General features: G+C 61.0%; 1 protein-coding gene across 13 annotated transcripts in view; it reads left to right on the top strand.

The window, feature by feature from the left end:
* The window catches only part of PTPRS (protein tyrosine phosphatase receptor type S), a 70,562-nt gene that overhangs the window by 36,559 nt on the left and 13,450 nt on the right, over positions 1 to 20,553 (top strand). For 6 of the 13 annotated variants that reach the window (XM_079116288.1, XM_079116289.1, XM_079116283.1 and 3 more), the window contains 7 exons: positions 8,370 to 8,639; positions 10,555 to 11,136; positions 11,895 to 12,028; positions 12,439 to 12,583; positions 17,724 to 18,029; positions 19,053 to 19,246; positions 19,352 to 19,378. In XM_079116288.1, the coding sequence (XP_078972414.1) occupies positions 8,370 to 8,639; positions 10,555 to 11,136; positions 11,895 to 12,028; positions 12,439 to 12,583; positions 17,724 to 18,029; positions 19,053 to 19,246; positions 19,352 to 19,378 (1,658 nt within the window). The remainder of the gene's footprint in view (positions 1 to 8,369; positions 8,640 to 10,554; positions 11,137 to 11,894; positions 12,029 to 12,438; positions 12,584 to 17,723; positions 18,030 to 19,052; positions 19,247 to 19,351; positions 19,379 to 20,553) is intronic. The other 7 variants (XM_079116294.1, XM_079116293.1, XM_079116290.1 and 4 more) reach the window with 3 other exon arrangements.

Genomic DNA, 20,553 nt, shown 5'->3' with positions numbered 1-20,553 from the left:
GCGTAGCCGGCAGGCGGGCGGGGGCTTCGGCCAGGCCGGGGGCCGCAGCGGCCTCGGCCGGCGCAGGGTCCAGCCGGCCTCCTTCCTCGGGGGCAGCCGAGGGACCGGGTCCAGCCTCCGACCGTTGGCTGGGTCTCAGACACTCCAGAGCCGAGTTTAGAAAGCGTGGAGAGGCGGACGGAGGCCTTGCGTGTTGAGGCAGAGCGGAGGGAAGAAGGAAGATCATTACTGTTTTTTTCTTTTTTAATTTTAATTTTTTTTTTTTGGTTTAAAGAGAAAAAAAAAAAAAAAAAAACGATCGCAGCGTTAGCCTCGGGAAGTCCTCTTTTTACTCTCTGTGTTTCCCCTATTTTTTCTCTTCTCCCCATGTCATTGTGTTCCGCATCAAACCCCCTTTACATCCCTCAGAGCTTCGAGAAGGTTGGTGTGTTTTTTTCTTTTTTACTTTCTTTACCCACATTTTTACATTCCGAAAAAATGACACGCACACACACGAAACACACGTAGACGCCACGCAGACACGCAGACACGCACACGGCAGAAGCAGACTGAACCAAAACACGGAATACGGACAATTAGCGCAAAGCAAACCAAACAAAAAACCGCCAAGCGAGAGCAAAACCCAGAAAGACACGAAAACCTCAGCCGCGCCCAGCCCGGCTCGGGCCGGCCGCACACGTGCGATGCTTGCATTGTGCTCGCCTCTGCATCCGTTGGTAATGCTGTTGCTAAGTTTTTGCACTCCTCGTCGTCATGGTAACTGGGCCTGATGCATGCTGGGAGAATGTAAGACCTTCTCTGCATGCGACTCTTGTTGGTTTGGTTTGGTGAATTCCCAAAGCCTCTGTTGGAGTGTTTCTTGTCTTCCGTTCCGTTATTTTGTTTTGTTTTGATTTTTTTTTTTTTTTTTTTTTTGGTTTCATTTTGTTTTCCTTTTTTTTTTTTTTTTTTTTTAAGTTTTGTTTCATTTTGGGGGGAGAAATCGACTAGTTGGTTTTTTCCCCTGCCATCCCCTTCACCTGGTCCCCTTCTCCCCCAAAGCGACTGTCTTTGGTTCTGTCTCGTTTCTGTGCCGTTTGGTTTCTGTTTCTTGGGCTGAGCTGTTCTGTGGTTGTTCTCCAAACGCATTGTGACTTAAAAGCCAGTGTTCCTGTCCCAGCCCTCATCCAGGAGGGCAGAAGGGTCCCACAGCTGGGATGCTGAGGCAGAAAGTGGCCGCCAGGCGGGAGGGTGGCGGGAGGTGGTGGAGATGGATGGATGGCAGGCAGAGCCTGGGCAGGGCACCTGGGGAGAGCAGCCCCCTCCAGAGCCCCTCCAGGGCAGCCATGCTGGACGGAGCTCAGGCAGGTATTTTCTCATTCTGCCTCCGATGAGGCTACCCTCACTGTCCCAAATAACCAAAAATAAATTAGTAAAATAAAAAGAATTTGAGCTATAGCTGAAGGGGCATCAGAATTGGGCATGTCCACATAAAGGTGACCCTCAGCGAGGAATAATTGTACCTCCCCCAGCAGTTCAGGCTGGGCACACGGTGCTCAGGACGGCAGCTGGTGGGATGACTTTATCGTCCCGGCCAGGCACAGATCCAGAACTGCTCGTGCAAACACGCAGCAGGCAGACTGCGTGCAGAAGAGGCGCCTGGCCGGGCGTCTGGCCCGGCCTGCTACGCCTCCGCCTCCCGGGCCACGTTGGCTGCTCCCCTCCTCCCCTCAGGCTCTGAGCCCAGCACGGTTGTCTTTAGTCCAACAACAGCACGGTCACTTTCTGAGTTACCTGAGCATCGAAGCTGTGGAATTCTGGAGAAAACCAGGGGAATTTTGGACACAGCCTCTCCCCCACTCTCTTTCTCTGTCTCCTGGCTCTTCCTCCTCTCGCTCTCTCCTGCTGTCTCCCTCTCTCTTTCTCCCTCTCTCTTCTTCCCTCTCTCCCTTCTTTCTCTCCCTTTCTCTCCCCGCCTCCCTCTCTCCCTCTCACTCTCCCCCTCCCTCTTCCCCTCCCTCGCTCCCTCTCCCCCCATTTACAGACCTTCAGAGGTGCAGACCCTCTCTCTCCTGCTCCCTCCCCAAGAAAGGCAAGCCCTTGAGAGTTTCACACCAACTCCAGATAAAGAAAGACCAGCCCTGATAAGCCTCATAGGCTTCCGACCTCTAGCCCCCTGGCTGCGCAGCTTAGACGCTGGGCTTGGTTTCCTTCCCCTACTGCCCTTGCCTGCCTTCTTGAGACCCCCAGCCACTAGACCCAAGCCAAGCTGGCGAGAGGACCTTAGGTGCAGCGGGAAGGGATCTGCTTCTCCCATGTCACTCAGCCAGCCTGACAGCTGCCACACTGGGAAATGAGGTCTCCCAGCCCCTCCACCAAAGCTAGGTCCTGGTGAATTTCAGCTGAGGGGCTGGAGGGTGTCAGAAGACCCCTTGGACTTGGAGGCAGTGTGGCCTGTAACTGAGCTGTGCAGAGGTTCCAGGCCCAGGACTCTGGCTGCCCGGGACTCCAGTCCTTTGCCCTTCCTGGCCGTGTGCCCTCTGCTGGGCCACTGACCCTGGGGCAGCCCTGTCTGTCTCTGAAGGATGAAGACTAAACACGCCCAGCCTAGATGAGCAGAGAGCTGGGGAGCCCGGCTCCAGTCGCTCGCCTCCCCTGCCGGGCTGCCCGCGAGCCCCTAGGCCCCCTATGCACAGGAGGCATTGGGGAAGCTGCCGGAACCGGGGGCAGAAGCTCACGCACCGCTCAGATCTTGCTTCTCACTCGTGCCTTTCTGAGCCTGTCCCACGGTCTCATTTCTGCCGGCTCCAGCCCTGCCCCCAGAGACCAACCGCTGCCCCGGGGCCCCTGCCCTCTTCCGGCTGCCACTGGAAGGCGCGCTCAGATGCCCAACAGCCCTGCTCAGGAGCGCCAGCCCTCGGACCTGCCCATCCTGTTCTGCCCCAAAGGCTACAAGTACTTACACTGCTGCCACCCACCAGCTCCCAGGACCCCACCCCAGGCAAGCTCCTGGCTGACCCTCTGGCTCCCTCTGGGCGCCGAGGGTGGGAGATTCAGACAGGCCCTTCTCCTAAAATTGCCAAAGGGCCAACACCAAAAATTCCTGCCCCTTGTAAATGTCCTGCCCGGCAGCTCTGTCCCCAGGACCCCAGGGATGGTGCTCTCCGGCTCTGACAGGTGTCGGGGCTCGGGGCTCCCTCTGCTCACGTTCTGGCCTCTGTGGAGCTGTAGGCCTAGAAGGTACAGGGCCGCTAACGGTGGCATCTGTGCCAGCCTGTCCAGCAGCACAGCGTCCTGGGACTCAGGACCCCTGTTTAATGGCTCTCAGTGCCAGCTGGGGACATGGGCAGAATGTCACCACAGTGGACTTAGATGCCTTCAGTGTTGTGGAGGAGGCCAGAGGGCACGGAATAATCGCACAGAGCCTGAAGTTCTGAGTGGGGTCGCTGGGACGGGACGCGGGAGCCAAGTCCAGCTGCTCCGGTCACAGGGTCTTCAGGACACTGATCGACCCCAGGCCTTTCCAGCCATTTCATGGGTCAGATGACTTTTTAAATTAAGTTTCCAGCACCCAAGCCCTGGAATTGGTGGACGTTAGCGCTAGGTCTTCCCCATACCTCCTCTGTGGCCCCAGACAGTGGTGGACGCAGACACAGGGCCTGGGACACCTCTCCCTCCCTGCCACGCCCAGACTTCTGGGGCCAGCGGGCTGCTCCCCAGGCCCCTGCCGCAGCTGGCCCGGCCCCACCCTGGGCCCTGGTCCTGGGGCGGGGCTCTAAGAGCAGGACCCACCCCCTATCTCCTGGGAGAGGGGCTCCAGGTGGGCGGGCTCCCCACCTGGGCCTGGGGGTCAGGAGGGGCCCTGCAGGAACACTGTGCTCTGACCCCCGCCTGCTGCCTGCACCCCACCCTGAGCATGGCTGTCTCCTCTGTGGGGGGCGTTAGATTACACCTCGTCCTCGGAAAGCCCAGGTCTCAGCCACGGCGAGGGGGCCAGGTGGCCAGTCAATTGGCAAGAATGGGGGTCAAAGAGGGGAGAGAGAGTGGGCAAAACTCCAGAAAAGACCCCGGCAGTCAGAAACCAGATGCCTGCGGCACAGCACGATGTCCAGCTCAAAGTGCCCACAGCTTGCCAAGGCCCCTGGTCAGCCCGGGGCGGGATCCAGGACCTGCGGGCCTGCAAGCTGCTGTCTTCATGGCAGAGGGAGCTGGCAGCGGGAGGGCAGATGGGTGGCAGGGGCTGAGCACCCAGATGGCGGGAGGGGTCGGGGTGCCCGACAGGTGTAATCTAAGCCCAGGTGACCCCGGAGGCTGCGCATCTCTGGGCGCCCCCCCATCCGCCTATTCATTTTGGAGTTTGGAGAAACACACAGAAGTTTCTCTCACCCCAAAGTGCCCAGCAGGCCCCCCTCGGAGCTGCGGCTTGCTGAACCGTTGACATGGCTGACACTGTCGGGTCCCTACCTAGTGCTTCAACCGATCACCTCACTTTTGAGTTCCTTTCCCAACCCTCCTCTGCCCACCCCTGAACCCCACTTTTGATTTTTGAGTTTCTGCCTCTTCCTGCCTGGGGGAGGGGTCGTCTCCTGGTTGCTTTGACGGTTTTTGAGTTGTTTTTCCATGTGAATCGGGGTTTGAAGCGACCACCCCCCAACCTGCCACCACCCCACCCCACCCCCGCCGCCCACCCTCCTGACCCCCTCGCCCATGCGGGTCCCCCTGCTGGGACCCCCCGGCTACTCAGTGACGAGAAGAGCTGGGACCAGAGCCAGCTGCAGCGTGCTGAGGACCAAGGCTGGTGTGGTCCTTTATAACCCGCCTGGACCCTCCATTCAGGTCGGTAATTGGGGCGGGGGTCCCGCGGGCCTCTCTGTCCCGTGGGCTCCGTGCCCACCTTATTCTCTCACCTGCACCTCAAGCTTGCAGCCAGGGGTGGAAAGATGACGTGGGTGGGTGTCACACCACACTGGGCAGAACACAGCGTCAGCCGCCCACTCCCGCTGGCCGGGAGGGCGCCCGCAGGCCCTACCAAGCCCCGGGGAGATCTGAGTTACCCGGTGCCAGTGGGCACGAGATCCTTCCCCAAGTCGTGGCAAACCAGCCCTCTTCCTACAGCCCACCCTCAGAAGCAATTTGGTGGGTGAGAAAGCAAGTGGGCAGTGTCCTGGGTGCTGAGGAGCCTTCGCAGCTTATTGGCAGACCCATTTAACAGATGGCTGCTGGCCATGTTGGGGACCGTGAGCACTGAGACTGCTGCTCTTGATAACTGCCCTCTGCCTTTAACTGATGTGGAATTAGCGACCCTCAACGGCAAGTCTTTCCGTACCTTCAGGATGTGTGTGACGCTTAGTTACGCAAAGGAGTGACACTTTCCCAGCTATGATGCCCCTCAGGAGATATTCTAAGATATGATAGACATGAACAGGGTTTTTGGACAAGAAGGTGGCACTGGAGAAGAGACAGACTGGCCAGATGCTGAAACTAGACCTTGATCCCTTGACGTTCCAGCAGTTCCTTTGGCGTGAGCCTTTTACTGATGGCTTCTGCACATTTAGTGTGAAGGCTGCTGAACACCTAGGTCTTGTACCTAGGTGATGGGTACTTTTGCCCTCTTTGGTGTTCCCAGTGGGTACGGACGGTGCCAAGAAGGGACACCTGCTATCATCCTTGCTACTTAACTGTGTGAGCAAAGGCTCGTTTTGTGTCAGGGAAAGGGATCAGTGGGCCTGACTCTGAGCTCTGGCCACAGCGTTTCCTTGGCAGGCCTGCGACCTCTCTGACCCTATTTCCTCATCTGCATATTGGGTCTAAGGACATTTGCTTCTTAACATCAGCAGGAAGGACAAAGCAAGGACAGGGACGTGCTTAATGTTTCCATTTTTAAAACCGATCCCGACTTGCTGACATAGAGACTCTCTATTGGATCTCCCTGGTGCCTGGGAGACTGGGTACTACCCTCTGCCCCAGGCCCGGCTTGAGCGCCTACTGCATGCAGGGCTCTGGATCATCCTCTGTCGGTCGCCTGCCTGCCCCCTTTTACAGATGAGGAAATTGAGGCCCGGGCCAGTGCCTTCCCAAGGCCGGGGCTCCTTCAGCCAGGGAACGGGATGCTAGGGCCCCGAGTCGTTGGCTGTGTGACTTGAGCCCCTGCCCGGGCAGGGCCTTGTCGGGGGCTGAGGGGCTGCAGGAGAAGCCCAGGCGGGTTGGTTTGCAGCGAAGCTCCTTTCTGCACCAGGATCCCGTCCCGCTGGCCCCGCGAAGCCTGGGCTCGTCCCTGGTGCCGGGCGGGAGGCCAGATCCTGTGTTCTGCCGGGGGCGGGGGGCACCTCCCGGGAAGCCACGGCCCCTCCGTTCAGACCCCGATTTTCAGCCCTGCACCCATTCCATCTTTTGTTCTTGCTCCGGGCATTGTGTTGTTTCCGAGGGTTGTTTTCGTTTGTTTGGTTTTTTCTCTTTTTTTCTTTTTTCCTTTTTGCTTTTGCCTTTATCATTTTACCCCCTGGTTCTGTTTTGGACGTCGATGCCGTTTTCTGTCCTGGATTAATTAGCTCCCCCACGCTCATTCCCCCATCGTGTTCTGTTTCCATGACAACGCAGCCTCGGCATCCCCCACCCGCGCCTCCAGCCTCGCTGTGGATGCCGCGCTGGCCGGGACCGTCGGCCGGCCGGACCCCTCCCCGCTCCCCATCAGCACCGCCCTCACCTCCAGTCTGTCTGCATGCCCCTCCGTGACCCTGCCCCACACCCCGACCCTTCTCCAGCGTGACTCTGGACTTTTCGTGGGGCTTCGTTTTCCGAAGGGCTGCCAGCTTCCAGACAGACCCTCGCTCCGCCCGCCGGCCTTCCTCTTTGCCTCCCACCTGGCTTCAGGGAGCAGGGCTTGGGGCCTCCGGGAGGGCGAGGCGGGGCAGAGCTAGGGCTGCCTCCCTGCCCTGCCGCGAGACCCTCCTCCCTAGAGCAGGCCAGACCTCCAGCCCGGCCCTTGGACCGCAGCCCCGGGAGCCCGCGGCAGCCGGAGCCAGGCCGCAGTGGGACCCGTTCCATCCCTGGTGGCCCCGCAGGTAGCACTGTGGCCGCCGCTGAGGCGAGTCTCCGTCACCCAGCCTGGGGAGGCACCCCTGTGGGCCCCGGGGGTCCCCAGGGTCGGCCTGAGTCTCCGCCCAGAGTCCAGCACACTTCCTTCTTAGCAGAGCCTTTTGAGTCCAGGCGCCCGAGTCCACCCCGCTCCACCCCAGAACTCCCCAACTTCTGAAAATGGAGCCCCCGAAACGCATCCTGCCGCCTTCGTCCTCTGCGAGGTCCTCAGGGAAGGCTGCACCCCCCTGGGACGCGCCCTCGACGCCCCGCGGCCCCTGTCCCAGCTCATTCCCTGGTTGTCGATTATTATTATCATACTACTACCCTATTATGATTCTGCCAGGGCCATGATGTGACAATGTGACCTGTCACATTGGGTCACATCTGCTAGATCAGTATGCAGCGCCGGGTGGGCCCTGCGCGCTCTGCCCCGCCCCCGTCCCGTCTCTCTCCACTCATCCGTCGGCGCTCCGGTCCTCCCGAGCGCCTCCTGAGACCCCTCTGCCTCTGCACCCTCTGTCCCTCCTCTCCCTCCTCCTCTCTCTCTCTCTCTCTCCTGTTTTGCATGATGTCTGTGACTTGGAGAGCCGCATCTATGATGGAAACTTGTCAGACCGACAGAAGCTTTTAGAAGGGTTTCTAACCCAAAACCACAAAAATTTCATTAGAGTTTCTCATCTTTCCTTTGGGGAAGTGGGCGGAGTCCCTGCGTCACCAGAGGGGGTCGAGAGTGGGGGCCGAGCTGCCAGGCCTCTGCCTCGGGGTCCTCTCTGCAGGACCTTCCCTGTGGCCTGAGAACGGGGGGTGGGTTGAGGGGGCAAGTCGGGCGTCCCCAGGACCCCTGCCCAAGGTGTCCCAGCTGGACCTTCCACACTCCGCGGGGTGGCCGCCCCACTCGGGAGCACACGGGGGCCGTTCCCCGAGCCACGCTGTCAGCAAAGATGAGAAACCGCTGATAAATTTTTGTGTCCATCCCTGTGCTGTGACCAGCCACGCTGGTCTCCGACCCTGTTGCTCTGAGGTCAGCGCTTCGCGTCTCTACTCTGTATCGGTATCTCTCTATATTGTTTGTGGAGTTGCCTTTCTTTGACGTTTTGGTTTTTTGTGTTGGAATTTGGTTTTTTGATTTTGGCTTTTGTTTCCTTTTCATTTTGGGGGACGGTTGACCGGGGAGCAGCAGTCCTGTTTATATTTAAACGGCTTTCTGCTTTTTCCCTTTTTCCCGTCTTCTTTCTTTCCTTCCTCCTGCCTTCCTCTCTCCTCCTCCGCCACCTCCCCTCCCCGTGCCTCTCGGCCGCCGCCACACCCCCCAGTCCGCCGCGTGGCCCCCCGCTTCTCCATCTTGCCCACCAGCCACGAGATCATGCCGGGCGGCAACGTGAACATCACCTGCGTGGCCGTGGGCTCGCCCATGCCCTATGTCAAGTGGATGCAGGGGGCCGAGGACCTGACGCCCGAGGACGACATGCCAGTGGGCCGGAACGTGCTGGAGCTCACCGACGTCAAGGACTCGGCCAACTACACCTGTGTGGCCATGTCCAGTCTGGGCGTCATCGAGGCGGTGGCCCAGATCACGGTGAAGTGTAAGCCGGGGCAGGCGGGCGTCTCACTCGGGCCGGGGCCCAGCTCTGGCGCGTCGGCCCTACGGTCATGCGCCGCTTACTGAGGGGACCTGTCCTGAGCAGCACGGCGTCAGCGGCTTTCCGCCATGTGGGGCAGCCCCAACCTAGACAGCTGAGACAAGCCCTCAGAGACCCGTGCCATCCTGGCCACTCAGGAGGCTGAGGCAGGAGGATGGCAAGTTCCAGGCCAGCTGGGCCACTTGGCCAGAGTGTCTCAGCGAAGTCAACAGGGCCGGGGTGTGGCTGGGTGGCAGAGTGCTCACCAGGTGCGCGCAGGCCTGGGTTCCATCCCAAGTGCCACAAACAGGAAAGAAAAGGCTGCGGTAGGCATGCACACAGTGCTGGAGGCTGCTGCTGGAGGCTTGGCCTCCTCCGGGGTCTTCCTGGAGGCTGCGGTGACCAGAAGCACTGTGTAGTGAGCCGCAGCGGCTGTCCCGTGCACTCAGCTCTGCTGCCGCAGGTGCTCCCCTGCGCGCTCGGCCGTCTGCACACTCATGCCCCGGGGAGCGCAGGTCTGCGGAAGGAAGGGCAGACGTGGGGTCACTGGCGGAATTTTCAGCTCCATAATCTCATGGGACTACCGTTGGATATTCAGCCTGTTGCCACGCACATCCTGACTGTGACTCATTCTGAGCCCACAGAGGCAGGCAGCAGTGACCTAGGGCCGTTAGGGGTGTAACAGGGACACACAGTGAGTGCCTTGAAACCCCCAGAGTGATGGGCTCATCTTCCAGCAAAGTTAGGGAAGAGCATGTCTCAGTCAAAAGGCTGAAAACTGAACAAGCGTGAGCCAAAGAGGAGGAACAGATCTGGAGACGGTGGGACAGTCCATGCAGGGTTTCAGGAAATCTGGAGAGGAAATGGGACCCTAGGTTATCAAGTTTAAAAGCCGTCAAGTGGGGACGAGCAAACTGTGGCCTGTGGGCCCAGTCTGGCCCTCGGCTTTTTGGTGTAAAGTTTTATTGGCATGTGGTCACACTCATTCGTTGACACCTTGTCCGTGGCAGTTTTTGGGTGACTGCTGCAGAGCAGAGTTAGAAAAGGCTGGCAGGCCCAGACCCAGGCTATTGGAAGCTTTGGTGTTAGCTGGTGTCAGTCATCCTCCTGAGGGTCAGTTGCCTCTGGGCCTCTGTCAGTTGCTGTCTTGGGACACATGGGAGAAAGTCAACTGTGAACGAAACTCAGGCCCCCACTGCTGGGACAACAGGTGAAAAATGGGAGAGCCTCATATGGCACTGTGAGGTGGGAACAGTGCCTCCTGCCAAGGGAGGAAGGACACAGGGCAGGCAGCGGGGCCCAGCAGGGGTGGAGTGGAGCAGATGAGGCTCCCGTGTGGAAGCCAAGTGCAGCGGAGAGCGGGCAGCCCGTCCGTGGAGAGCAGATCCAGGATGGAGCCCCAGCCTCGCGCGCTAGGCAGGGGCGCCTCCACTGAGCCACTGGCCCTTTTTGTTTTATTTTGAGACAGGGCCTTGCTAAGTTGCCAAGCTGGCCTAGAAGGTGCTACCTCCTGCCTCGGCCTCCTGAGTCACACCTGATGACAGGTGTGCGCCCTGGGCCAGCTGTTGTCCAGTTCTTAAAACAGGAAGCGGTTCAGCAGGGGCCGGCTGGGCTGGGGTGCAGCCGTTCAGCTCGGCCACCATGGAACCAGAGCAGCCATGGACAGTACCTCAGCATGGCTGTGTCCCGATAAAACTGTACTTAGCGGCCCGGGTGCCACCCACGGCCGCTGCTGGCTGGCTCCTGCTGTAGATGAGACCAGAGGGCCCCTGACTCCTCCAGGGAAACCAAGCAGGAGAGGACAGTGTGTGGTCGGAGGTCATGCGGCCTCTGGGGCCGCAGATGGTGTGCCCGACCCGCCACCTGCCTCCCTCCACAGCACTCCCCAAAGCCCCTGGGACTCCCGTGGTGACGGAGAACACAGCCACCAGCATCACCATCACCTGGGACTCGGGTAACCCGGACCCTGTGTCCTACTACGTCATCGAGTACAAGTCCAAGAGCCAGGACGGGCCGTACCAGATCAAGGAAGATATCACCACCACGCGCTACAGCATCGGCGGCCTGAGCCCCAACTCCGAGTACGAGATCTGGGTGTCGGCCGTCAACTCCATCGGCCAGGGCCCCCCCAGCGAGTCCGTGGTCACCCGCACTGGCGAGCAGGCCCCGGCCAGCGCCCCGCGCAACGTGCAGGCCCGCATGCTCAGCGCCACCACCATGATCGTGCAGTGGGAAGAGCCAGTGGAGCCCAATGGGCTGATCCGCGGCTACCGCGTCTACTACACCATGGAGCCTGAGCACCCGGTGGGCAACTGGCAGAAGCACAACGTGGACGACAGCCTGCTGACCACTGTGGGCAGTCTGCTGGAAGACGAGACCTACACCGTGCGCGTGCTGGCCTTCACCTCCGTGGGCGACGGGCCCCTCTCGGACCCCATCCAGGTCAAGACCCAGCAGGGAGGTGAGGCCGGGGGCGTCAGGGCTGGGGCTCGGAGCTGGGGGAGCACAAGGCCAGGCAGGCCCAGTGGCCGATGGCCACAGAGTGGCTTTGGGATCCCGCATGATGCTTTGAGAGCTGCTTCTGCTGGTATCAGAAGGCATGGAGTTGTCCCAGAAAACCAAAAAATTCTGGCTTTCCTCGCAAAGTCCAGTGGGCCAGCCCCCAGGGCTCCCGGTAGCTGAGTCTGGGGACCCTCTTCTCTTAACTCCGGGATGTCAGCATTTGGGTTTGAGAGCCCCGCCCGCAGCTGTCACTGTAGGGACGAGCTGCTCCCTCCGAATTAGCGAATGAGAAGTGCGTCAAGCCCCCCCCCCCCCACATGGCTCCTCCCTCTCAGGTGGAAGGACGCGAGGGCTGTTCGATGTGGGGGCCCAGCTCCCAGTGGGCTTCTGACTCTTCCCTGGGGTTCAGGCTCTTGAAGCAAAGTCCAGGAAGACTGGGGCTGCTGCAGAAGGGGTGGGAATGGAGAGCCCCGCTTTCAACCATGCCCCTTCCGGGGCTGGGAAGTTACTGGGGCAGTTGAAGAGAGGGACGGGATGGGGCTGGCTGGACAGGGGAGCTGGGGTTTCTGAGAGAATGAGAACTTCGGGGGCGGGCCGGAGCTCAGCAGCCCTTCCTCGAGGCCATCCCGCGCTTGTCTTTGGGAGAATGAGGATCCTTTGTGCGGCCGCCCCCGACGCTGCCTCCCCCATTTCTGGTCATTGCTCCTTTTCCCCCAGTACCTGGCCAGCCCATGAACTTGCGGGCCGAGGCCAAGTCAGAGACCAGCATCGGGCTCTCCTGGAGCCCCCCACGGCAGGAGAGCATCATCAAGTACGAGCTCCTCTTCCGCGAGGGCGACCGCGGCCGAGAGGTACCTGCGGGGCTTAGGTGGTAGGGCGGAGTGGGCGGGGCTCGCCAGGCAGGGGCGGGGCTCGCCGGAGATGGGCGGGACGGCCGGGAGGGCGGGGCTCGCCGGAGATGGGCGGGACGGCCGGGAGGGGCGGGGCTCCCGGGGAGGGGGCCGCCCTCTGCCTCTGCTCGGCTTCCCGGGCCTCGCGTTCGTGCCTTTTATTGCTGAGTTTCTTCTTTCTGGCTCTGCGGTTTCTCCGTCTCTGTCCCTTCCCCACTGTCGCCTCTGACCCGCTCCCTCTTCTCTTTGTATCTCCGTCTCATCGTTTTCCCTCCTGACTCTGGCCTTTTCCCCGCTTTCTGTCTCCACCTCTATCGATTCCCCTGTCTCCATTTCTCCGTCTCTGTCTCCCTGTCTCTCCCGGACCCCAGGTGGGGAGGACCTTCGACCCCACGACGGCCTTCGTGGTGGACGACCTCAAGCCCAACACCGAGTACGCCTTCCGCCTGGCGGCCCGCTCGCCGCAGGGCCTGGGCGCCTTCACCTCGGTGGTGCGGCAGCGCACGCTGCAGTCCAGTACGTGTCTCGGCGACCGCCCTTCTCTGCGGGGGGGACCGCGGCCTGGCGCAGCCGGCCCTCGGGGCCTGACCGGGCAGAGCCCGCCGCAGGGGGTGGGGGGCGCCTGCGGCCGACTCCCTTCGCCCCTGGACCTCGGACGCATCGCCAGTGCTGTGCCTCGGTTTCCCCATCAGCACAGTGAGGGTCTCGCCGTGGGGTCCTCTGTGTCCCCGGCCTGTTGACTTGGGTTGAGAATTAGGGACCAGGAGAATGGCTGACTTCGCCCTGGTTCAGGAGACGTGGCCAGGCGCACTCTCTCCTCCTCCTCTGGCCTGGTTCTGAGGCCATTCCCAGGCCTCTCCACAGCTGGCACCAGTGGTTGCCAGAGAGAGCGGAGGACACAGTTGACCCCCCCCCATGGCCCTCCTGCCCAGCAGGGAGCAGCGCCTCTCTGGGCCCAGGCCTGCTCCGGTCCCGAGGGCGGGGGTGCGCTCAGGCCTGATTGGCGTGTGCAGCCAGAACCGGGTTCTTGGGTCCCTGCAGTTCTCTGCTGTGCCTGCCCGGGCTCCTGTCACAAGCCACCCTTCATCCAGCGGCTGGTGTGGGCCACCCTGTGGCCCCTGCCACCACCTCCACCGTGGCCCTCCCTGCCTGCTCTGTGCTTGGGCCCGCAGCGGCCCCTTGCTGTCTCCTGCTGAGCCCCTCCTGTGCCCTGGTCCACCGTGGCCTTCCTGCCGCGGCCCTCGGTCTGTTCTGGAAGCAGCGCGGCCTTCAGACTTCAGGCCCCGAGCGCGAGCTCACGGGGCGTCTTGGGTTAGTCAAGGGTGCCCTCGGCTCGGGCCGGGTGTCAGAGAGTGGGGCGTGGAGGCGCAGCCCCGTGCCCGCCCCCTCCTTCCGCTGCCCACGTGAGCTCCGAGGCGCCTGGGCACGACTGTCAGGTGGAGGTCAGTGAGGGTGGCCTGTGGCTTGGGTGGCCACCTGAGAGGCCGGCAGAGGTGTCACAAAGGTGAGTACCAGCTGGTCTCGAGCAAGTTCACAAACACAGCCCACCCTGCGTGCCCCCTGGCCCCCAGCAGCTCTGGGCTGCACGGCCCAGAGCCAGCGCTGCCCGGCCCAGAGCCAGCGCTGCCCCAGGTCCCCTCCTGACCCCGGGCTTAGGCCGCCGGAGGCTGGCCAGCTTCTCACGTGCCTGCCCGGCCCTTCCTGAGACATCACGCAGGTTGGGCTGGATTGTGAAGGACGCGGCCTCCACGGTCGCCTAGAAAGCGGCTTCGGCCCAGCCATGCGAACCTCCGGGGCGGCCCAGGACAGGGAGTGGGGGGAAGGGACTCCCCACTTCTTGCCCCAAGACGGGTGGGGCCCGAGAGGAGCAGCAGCAGAGACTCAGGGCCAGGCGTACCCCCGGGGCTGCGGGCTCCTTAGTCTGAGCACAAGGGTAGGTGGAGGTCAGATGCTCAGCATGGGTCTCCTGAGACACTGTCCCACCTGCCCGCCTCCAAGGCCTCGGGCCACTGCGTCCGAGGCCCACCAGAGCCTGGCCCAGCCCTGTAGCGCAGCGCCGCCTCCCTCGTAAGAAAGTCTTGTAAGTTAGCAGGTGAAGAGTGGAAGGTAGGTAACAGACTGGGAGTTTTCTGGACGGCGTCTTTCTTTCTTTTATTATGGTTTTTCTCATCATCACCACCATCACCGTCGTTTCTTATTTTATTATGGTTTTGGTTTTATCTTTCCTCCCCCTTTCTCAGCAAATCCATTCCTTCTGGTACATTCCCTGGTTGGTTTTTCTGCTCCTGCCTGACTCCCCTGGGCACTTTGGGTTGGGGTGACTGGTCAAGAAATGGGAGAGGGGCACCCACCCCAGGTCTAGCTTCAGAGGAAGGGTTTCCCGTGTTTCACTTGGAGGCTGGAGGGCGTTCTCACTAACCTAAACTGTGGGGTGGCCTCTGAGGTCCGGGACGGCACAGCGCCTTTGCAGACGGGAGCCCTGCTCCACCTCTGGACCTCAGAGCCCAGCACAGGATGTCCCTGTGGTCGTAGGTGCCAGATCCGTGACAGAGGAGTGGCCTTTCCCTGCAGGTGAGGCAGGCCAGAGTCCTGGGCAGCTCCAAGTGGCTCTAGCCACCCTCAGCCAGACGGCCAAGGGCAGCGAGGCCTTGCTTCAGGGCCTGCTTTGCTGTTCCCTCACCTGTGAATTGGGGCCCGCCCTGGCTTCTAGAATGTTCAGAGAGGCGATGGGAACGTGCCCTGGGGCTGGTCTACTAGCAGGTCATAACCAGCGATGATGGCAGCCCCCCGGGGTCTCTGAGATCAGCTTCCCTGCCCACTAAAGCCCAGGGCTGGGGTGGGGACAGCCACAGCCACCTGCGTGGCCACAAGGGTCGAGCCGTGCCACTCGGGGACAGCCTCGCGGGCAGCACGTCCAGGGGACTGGAAGTGCAGGACGGGGGAGGTGTCGCCCGTCGCCCCAGTGACAGCGTGGCCCAGCAGGGACTCAGGTGGAGACGCTACTCCATGGGAACAAGCACTACTGTTGAGCTAACACTGCAGGCACACAGTAGGTGCTCCACAAGGGCTGCTAGAAACGTAGATGTGGAACAGCAATGGTGGGGGATAGGAAGTTGGCACTCGGCAGAAGCCGCCAGCGGTGTGTGACTAGCAGAACCCGGTGCCAGGCACCCAAGGTGTGGGCTGCACAACTGCACGCCGCGCCTCTGATACCGCCTGGCACACCCGCGGTCAGAGCTTCATCAGTGGCACTTGCTATAAGAAGTTGGCCTGGGCTAGGTGCCCAGCAGGTGCTCAGGCTAGTACCCCGTCAGTCTGCAAGAGCCTCATGTGGCGAGTGCTGTAGTCGCTGCCTGCAAAGCCCTTGGCACAGAGTGCAGCTGGTAGGTGCTCAGTAAGTTACAGCCATTAGTATTTTTATGTAAGGTGCTTAGCACAAAACCATGCACACAGTAGGTGATTAATAGTTATGAGCTATTAAACAGTAACACTCTGAGCACAGTTTGGCTAAGTAGGTAGGTGCTTGATGTGTAGGAGCTCTTATTGTTTAAGGCTCTTAGCACCTAGCACATAGTAGGTGCTTAATGTGTGGGAGCTGTTCCTGTTTTCCTCTAACTCTCCTAGCAGGGTACCTGGCACCCAGTAGGTGCTACGTAAATGCTACCTGCTGCTCGTCTTCAGAGGACTGTTGGCATGCCTGGTCCCTAGCAGGTGCTCAGTAAATGAGACTTGCCATTGATCGCGGTGGACTCAGCGCAGTGCTGGGGCACAGCAGCACCCACAATAGGCTCCATGGGAGCTGGCACACCTGCTCCCCGACATTTGGTGTCCAGTAAATGGGCACTGTCATCACTCTCCAAAGTGCTCAGCATGCTAACTGGCACACAGTAGGTGCTCAACGCATGGGCATTGATTTTATTTTCCAAGTAAGGCCAAGTGGGGCCCTAAGGGGAGTGAGCTCTTGGTCCCCATGGTCACACATGTTCAGTGAACACATGCTTGGCCCATAAAAATCTGCCACTGTATTTTTACCATAAAATATTTGAAGCCCTTGGTACCATGCCTTGCACATAGTATGTGTTCAATAAATAAGGGTGTTTGTTATCTGTGAAGCCTTTGTCAGGGGCCTGGCACATAGTAGGTGCCCAGTGGATGGGGCCTTATTGAGATTTTTCTGGCTTGGTGCCCAGCACATAGTAGGTGCCCAGTACATGGGGCCTTATTGAGATTCCCCTGGCTTGGTGCCTGACACATAGTAGGTGCCCAGCGAATAATAGGTACCCAGTGGATGGTACCTTATTGCACTTCCCCTGACTTGCTGTCTGGCACATAGTAGGTGCCCAGTGGATGGGACCTTATTGAGATTCCTCTGGCTTGGTGTCCGGCACGTAGTAGGTGCACAGTAGTTGAGGCTTTTATTGAGATTCCCCTGGCCTGGTGCCTGGCACATAGTAGGTGTCCAGCACATAGTAGGTGCCCAATAGATAGGGCCGTAATGAGATTCCCCTCACTTGATGTCTGGCACATAGTGGGTGCCTAGTAGATGCGGCCTTATTTCACTCCCCCTAACTTGGTGTCTGACACATAGTAGGTGCCTAGTAGATGGGGCCTTATTGAGATTCCTCTGGCTTGGTGCCTGGCACATAGTAGGTGCCCAGTAGATGGGGCCTTATTGAGATTTCCCCTGGCTTGGTGTCTGCCACATAGTAGTGCCTGGCACATAGTAGGTGCCCAGTGGATGGGGCCTTATTGAGATTCCCCTGGCTTGGTGCCTGGCACATAGTAGGTCCCGGCACATAGTAGGTGCCCAGTATATGGGGCCTTAATGAGATTCCCCTCTCTTGATGTCTGACACATAGTGGGTGCCCACTAGATGGGGCCTTATTGCACTTCCCCTGACTTGGTGTCTGGCATGTAGTAGGTGCCCAGCACACAGTAGGTACCTAAGATGGGGCCTTATTGCACTTCCCCTGGCTTGGTGCCTGGCACACAGTGGGTGCCCAGTAGATGGGGCCTTATTGCACTTCTCCTGACTTGGTGCCTGGCACACAGTGGGTGCCCAGTAGATGGGGCCTTATTGCACTTCCCCTGGCTTGGTGCCTGGCACACAGTGGGTGTTCAGTATACAGATGTTTTCTGCTATATGTGGACAAACACCCCGTTCATCCTGGTGACTGAAGGCTGAGGCAGGAAGAGCCCAAGTTCAAGGCCAGTCTCAGCAATTTCCAAGACTGAGTGTCCATAACTGGCTTTTAGAGAAGGACTGGGGTGTGGCTCACCCACCACCCGGGTTCACCCACCAGTGCTGCAAGTAAAATCAAAACAGGTGTCTCCTGTCCGCGGAGCCCCGCAGGTGCCTGGCACTGTGCGTGCCACATGCACACCCCTGCTCCCTGTGCTGAGACCTACTGTGTGCCAGGCAGGCAGGCCCTGAACGTGAGCGCAGTGTTCTTGGCCAGCGCCCCGCCCATTCCGCCGCCCATCACCCGCCCATCTCACCTTTGGTTGACACCCGCTTCTTTTGGGTCCGACTTCTTTTTGGTTCGGTTCTGTTTTGTTTGTTATCATCTTCTTTTTTATTTTCTCTTTCCCATCTTTTGTTTCCCCGCCCCCTTCCCCGCCCATCCCACCTCCCCCCCCACGCTCTCCCCCATAGAACCGTCAGCCCCCCCTCAAGACGTTAAATGTACCAGCATGCGCTCCACGGCCATTCTGGTAAGTTGGCGCCCGCCGCCGCCGGAAACACACAACGGGGCCCTGGTGGGCTACAGCGTCCGCTACCGACCGCTGGGCTCGGAGGACCCGGAACCCAAGGAGGTGAACGGCATCCCCCCGACCACCACCCAGATCCTGCTGGAAGCGCTGGAGAAGTGGACCCAGTACCGTATCACAACTGTGGCTCACACAGAGGTGGGACCAGGGCCCGAGAGCTCGCCCGTGGTCGTCCGCACCGACGAGGACGGTAAGCACCAGCCGGCCCGGACCCCCGCAGGCCCCAGCCCGCCTGCCTTGGAGCCGCCATCTCTGGAAAGCTGGGCTGGCGGTCAGAAGGCGGGAGCCGCGAAGCAGCCAGTCCCCCAGCTGGGACTTGGTGGCTCCAGGCCTGGGCAGCCTTAGCCAAGCAGTGCTCACCCGCGGGCTGTGCCTGGCAGGAGCAGCTGGCAGCCCACAACTTTGGCCAGGCAGGCAGAGCCATGGAAATGGGGTACTCAGAGGTAGAAGGCTCCGGGGTTGGCACACAGGTGCTCCAGAAATCAGTCACCTCAGGAACCCAAGTCTTGGACTCTTGGCATAAGCCAGCACGTGCCACTCCCTCTGAGACGTCCGGCTAGGAAGTAGTGACCCTGCTGATCTGCAGCACTGGCCAATTTCCGTGGTGTAAATAGTCCCACTGCGGCCAGTGACAGGCTGGGAAATTTTAAGCAGGAAAACCAGGTGGTGGCCTTAGTTCAGAGTCGGTGGCAGGAACTGTGCACATGGAAGAAAGGAAGCTACTGGGTGGGTGGGACGAAGGTGCTGAGGGCTAGCAGACAGAAAAAGATCCTCAGTGCCAAGTGGACCAGCCACCTGCTGGAGTATTTAGGCGGTGCAGCCCAACCGCCTGGTTCAGAGCCTGGCGCTGACGCTTGCTGATCACGGAGTCACCTCTCCCAGCCCGTTTCCCCACCTGTGAAGTGAGAACCCCAAGCCCCGCCCAGCGGGGACGGGTGCCTGAGGGCGGGGTCCCCTCCAGCAGTGTGGGGAGCCCTGAGGGCGGCAGCGCAGCAGGGCCAAGCCCGGCCTCCCTGCCCTCTGTAAGTGGGGCCTGCCATCAGGGCCCCTGGGGTCGCGGGAGGGCGGGCGAGGGCCGGGCCCTCCTGGGCAGTGGTGAGCGCTCTGCGCCCCGTGGCCCTGCGGCATCCTGGCATCGGGCAGTGTCGCTGCCCGGGGCAGGGCCGGCCCCGGGTAACGGCCCCGCTCGCCCCCCTCCCCTCCCGCCCGCCAGTGCCCAGCGCGCCGCCGCGGAAGGTGGAGGCGGAGGCCCTCAACGCCACGGCCATCCGCGTGCTGTGGCGCTCGCCCGCGCCCGGCCGGCAGCACGGCCAGATCCGCGGCTACCAGGTCCACTACGTGCGCATGGAGGGCGCCGAGGCCCGCGGGCCACCGCGCATCAAAGACGTCATGCTGGCCGATGCCCAGGTGGGCGGGGCCGGGGCTGGGGCGGGCGGGCACTGTCCTCCGCGCTTCCCTCGCCCCGGGCCTCGCTCACCTCCCTCCTCTCTCCCCTGCCGCCCTCCCGCTCAGTGGGAGACGGATGACACGGCCGAATACGTAAGTAGCCCAGCGGCTGTGCGCGCTGTGACGCTGGCAGAGGGTCTCCTCCCCCGCGCCCACGTGGCGCCAGGCAGACGTGAGGCTCTGACCCTGCGCGCCTCACCTGGGGGCTCCCCGCTGCTGGGGCCCTCGCCACTCCAGGCTCCTTCCTCCTGGGTCTTCACCACAGACCCAGGCCCACTCGCACCAGCTCAGCTCTGCTACCTGGACGTTGCGCTGTGGCTGAGCTGCCCGTCACTGCTGGCCTGTGAGCGCTGGGAAGCGCCAGCGCAGGAAGGATGCCCGGCAGAGCCACCACTGACACCCCCAAGTTTCCCTGGGAGGCTCCGGAGCAGAGCAGGGTCACTGTGTGGCTTGGAGCAAGTCACTGCCCCCCATCTGGGCTCTTTCTGCCCAATTGATGGCTCTGCTAAGAGCCCCAAAAGGTTTTTTTTGGGGGTGCTGGGGATTGAACCCAGAGGCACTAACCACTGAGCAACGTCCCAGTCCTTTCTATATTTTGTCTAGAGACAGGGTCTTGCTAAATTGCTGAGGCTGGCTTTGAACTCGTGATCCTCCTGGCTCAGCCTCCCAGTGTTTCAGGCGTGTGCCTCCGCATCCAGCTGGGGCCAGTTCAGCCCCTCCCACCAAGCCCTGGAAAGGAGGCGGGAGGCAGGGCAGGAGACCCCCTGCCAGCTGCCGGCCTGCTGCCCGACCCCCAGGCGTGCCTGCTGTGCTGTGTGCATGCTGGCTGGTGCGGGGTGTGGGGGTGCGCGGGTCTGCCTGGCTCCTCAGGTGCGGCTTCCTGAGCACCAGCCGCGTGCTGGAGCCTGTGGGGGCCGAGCCCTCCTTCCCTGGGGGGATCAGCCCAGCAGGGGAGCTGGGTGTGAGCCAGACTGAGACTTGGAGGCACACACCCCCCAGCTGCGTGGGGACAGGGGCAAGACGTCGGCGCTCTGGGCAGCTCGTTGGCATCAGTGCTCTCTGCCGAGGTGTCTATGCCGACCCTGTGCCCACATCCCGCCAGGAAGGTCCCCTATGGCTGCGCACAGAAGGGCGCCCAGAGGGCGGGGCTTAGCAAATGGGCAGGAGAGGGCCGGCTCCAGTGCTCCCTGCCCCACCCTTGACGTGGTCTGTCCCACTGAGAGTCCATCCAGCTTGGTGCTTAGTGATCGCTGTTCCACATCTGGCAG

This window comes from Sciurus vulgaris (assembly GCF_902686455.1).
Source record: "Sciurus vulgaris genome assembly, chromosome: 16".
Classification (NCBI taxonomy): Eukaryota; Metazoa; Chordata; class Mammalia; order Rodentia; family Sciuridae; genus Sciurus; species Sciurus vulgaris.
Note: the sequence above shows the minus strand (reverse complement) of the source record. Positions and strands in the feature narration are given on the sequence as shown.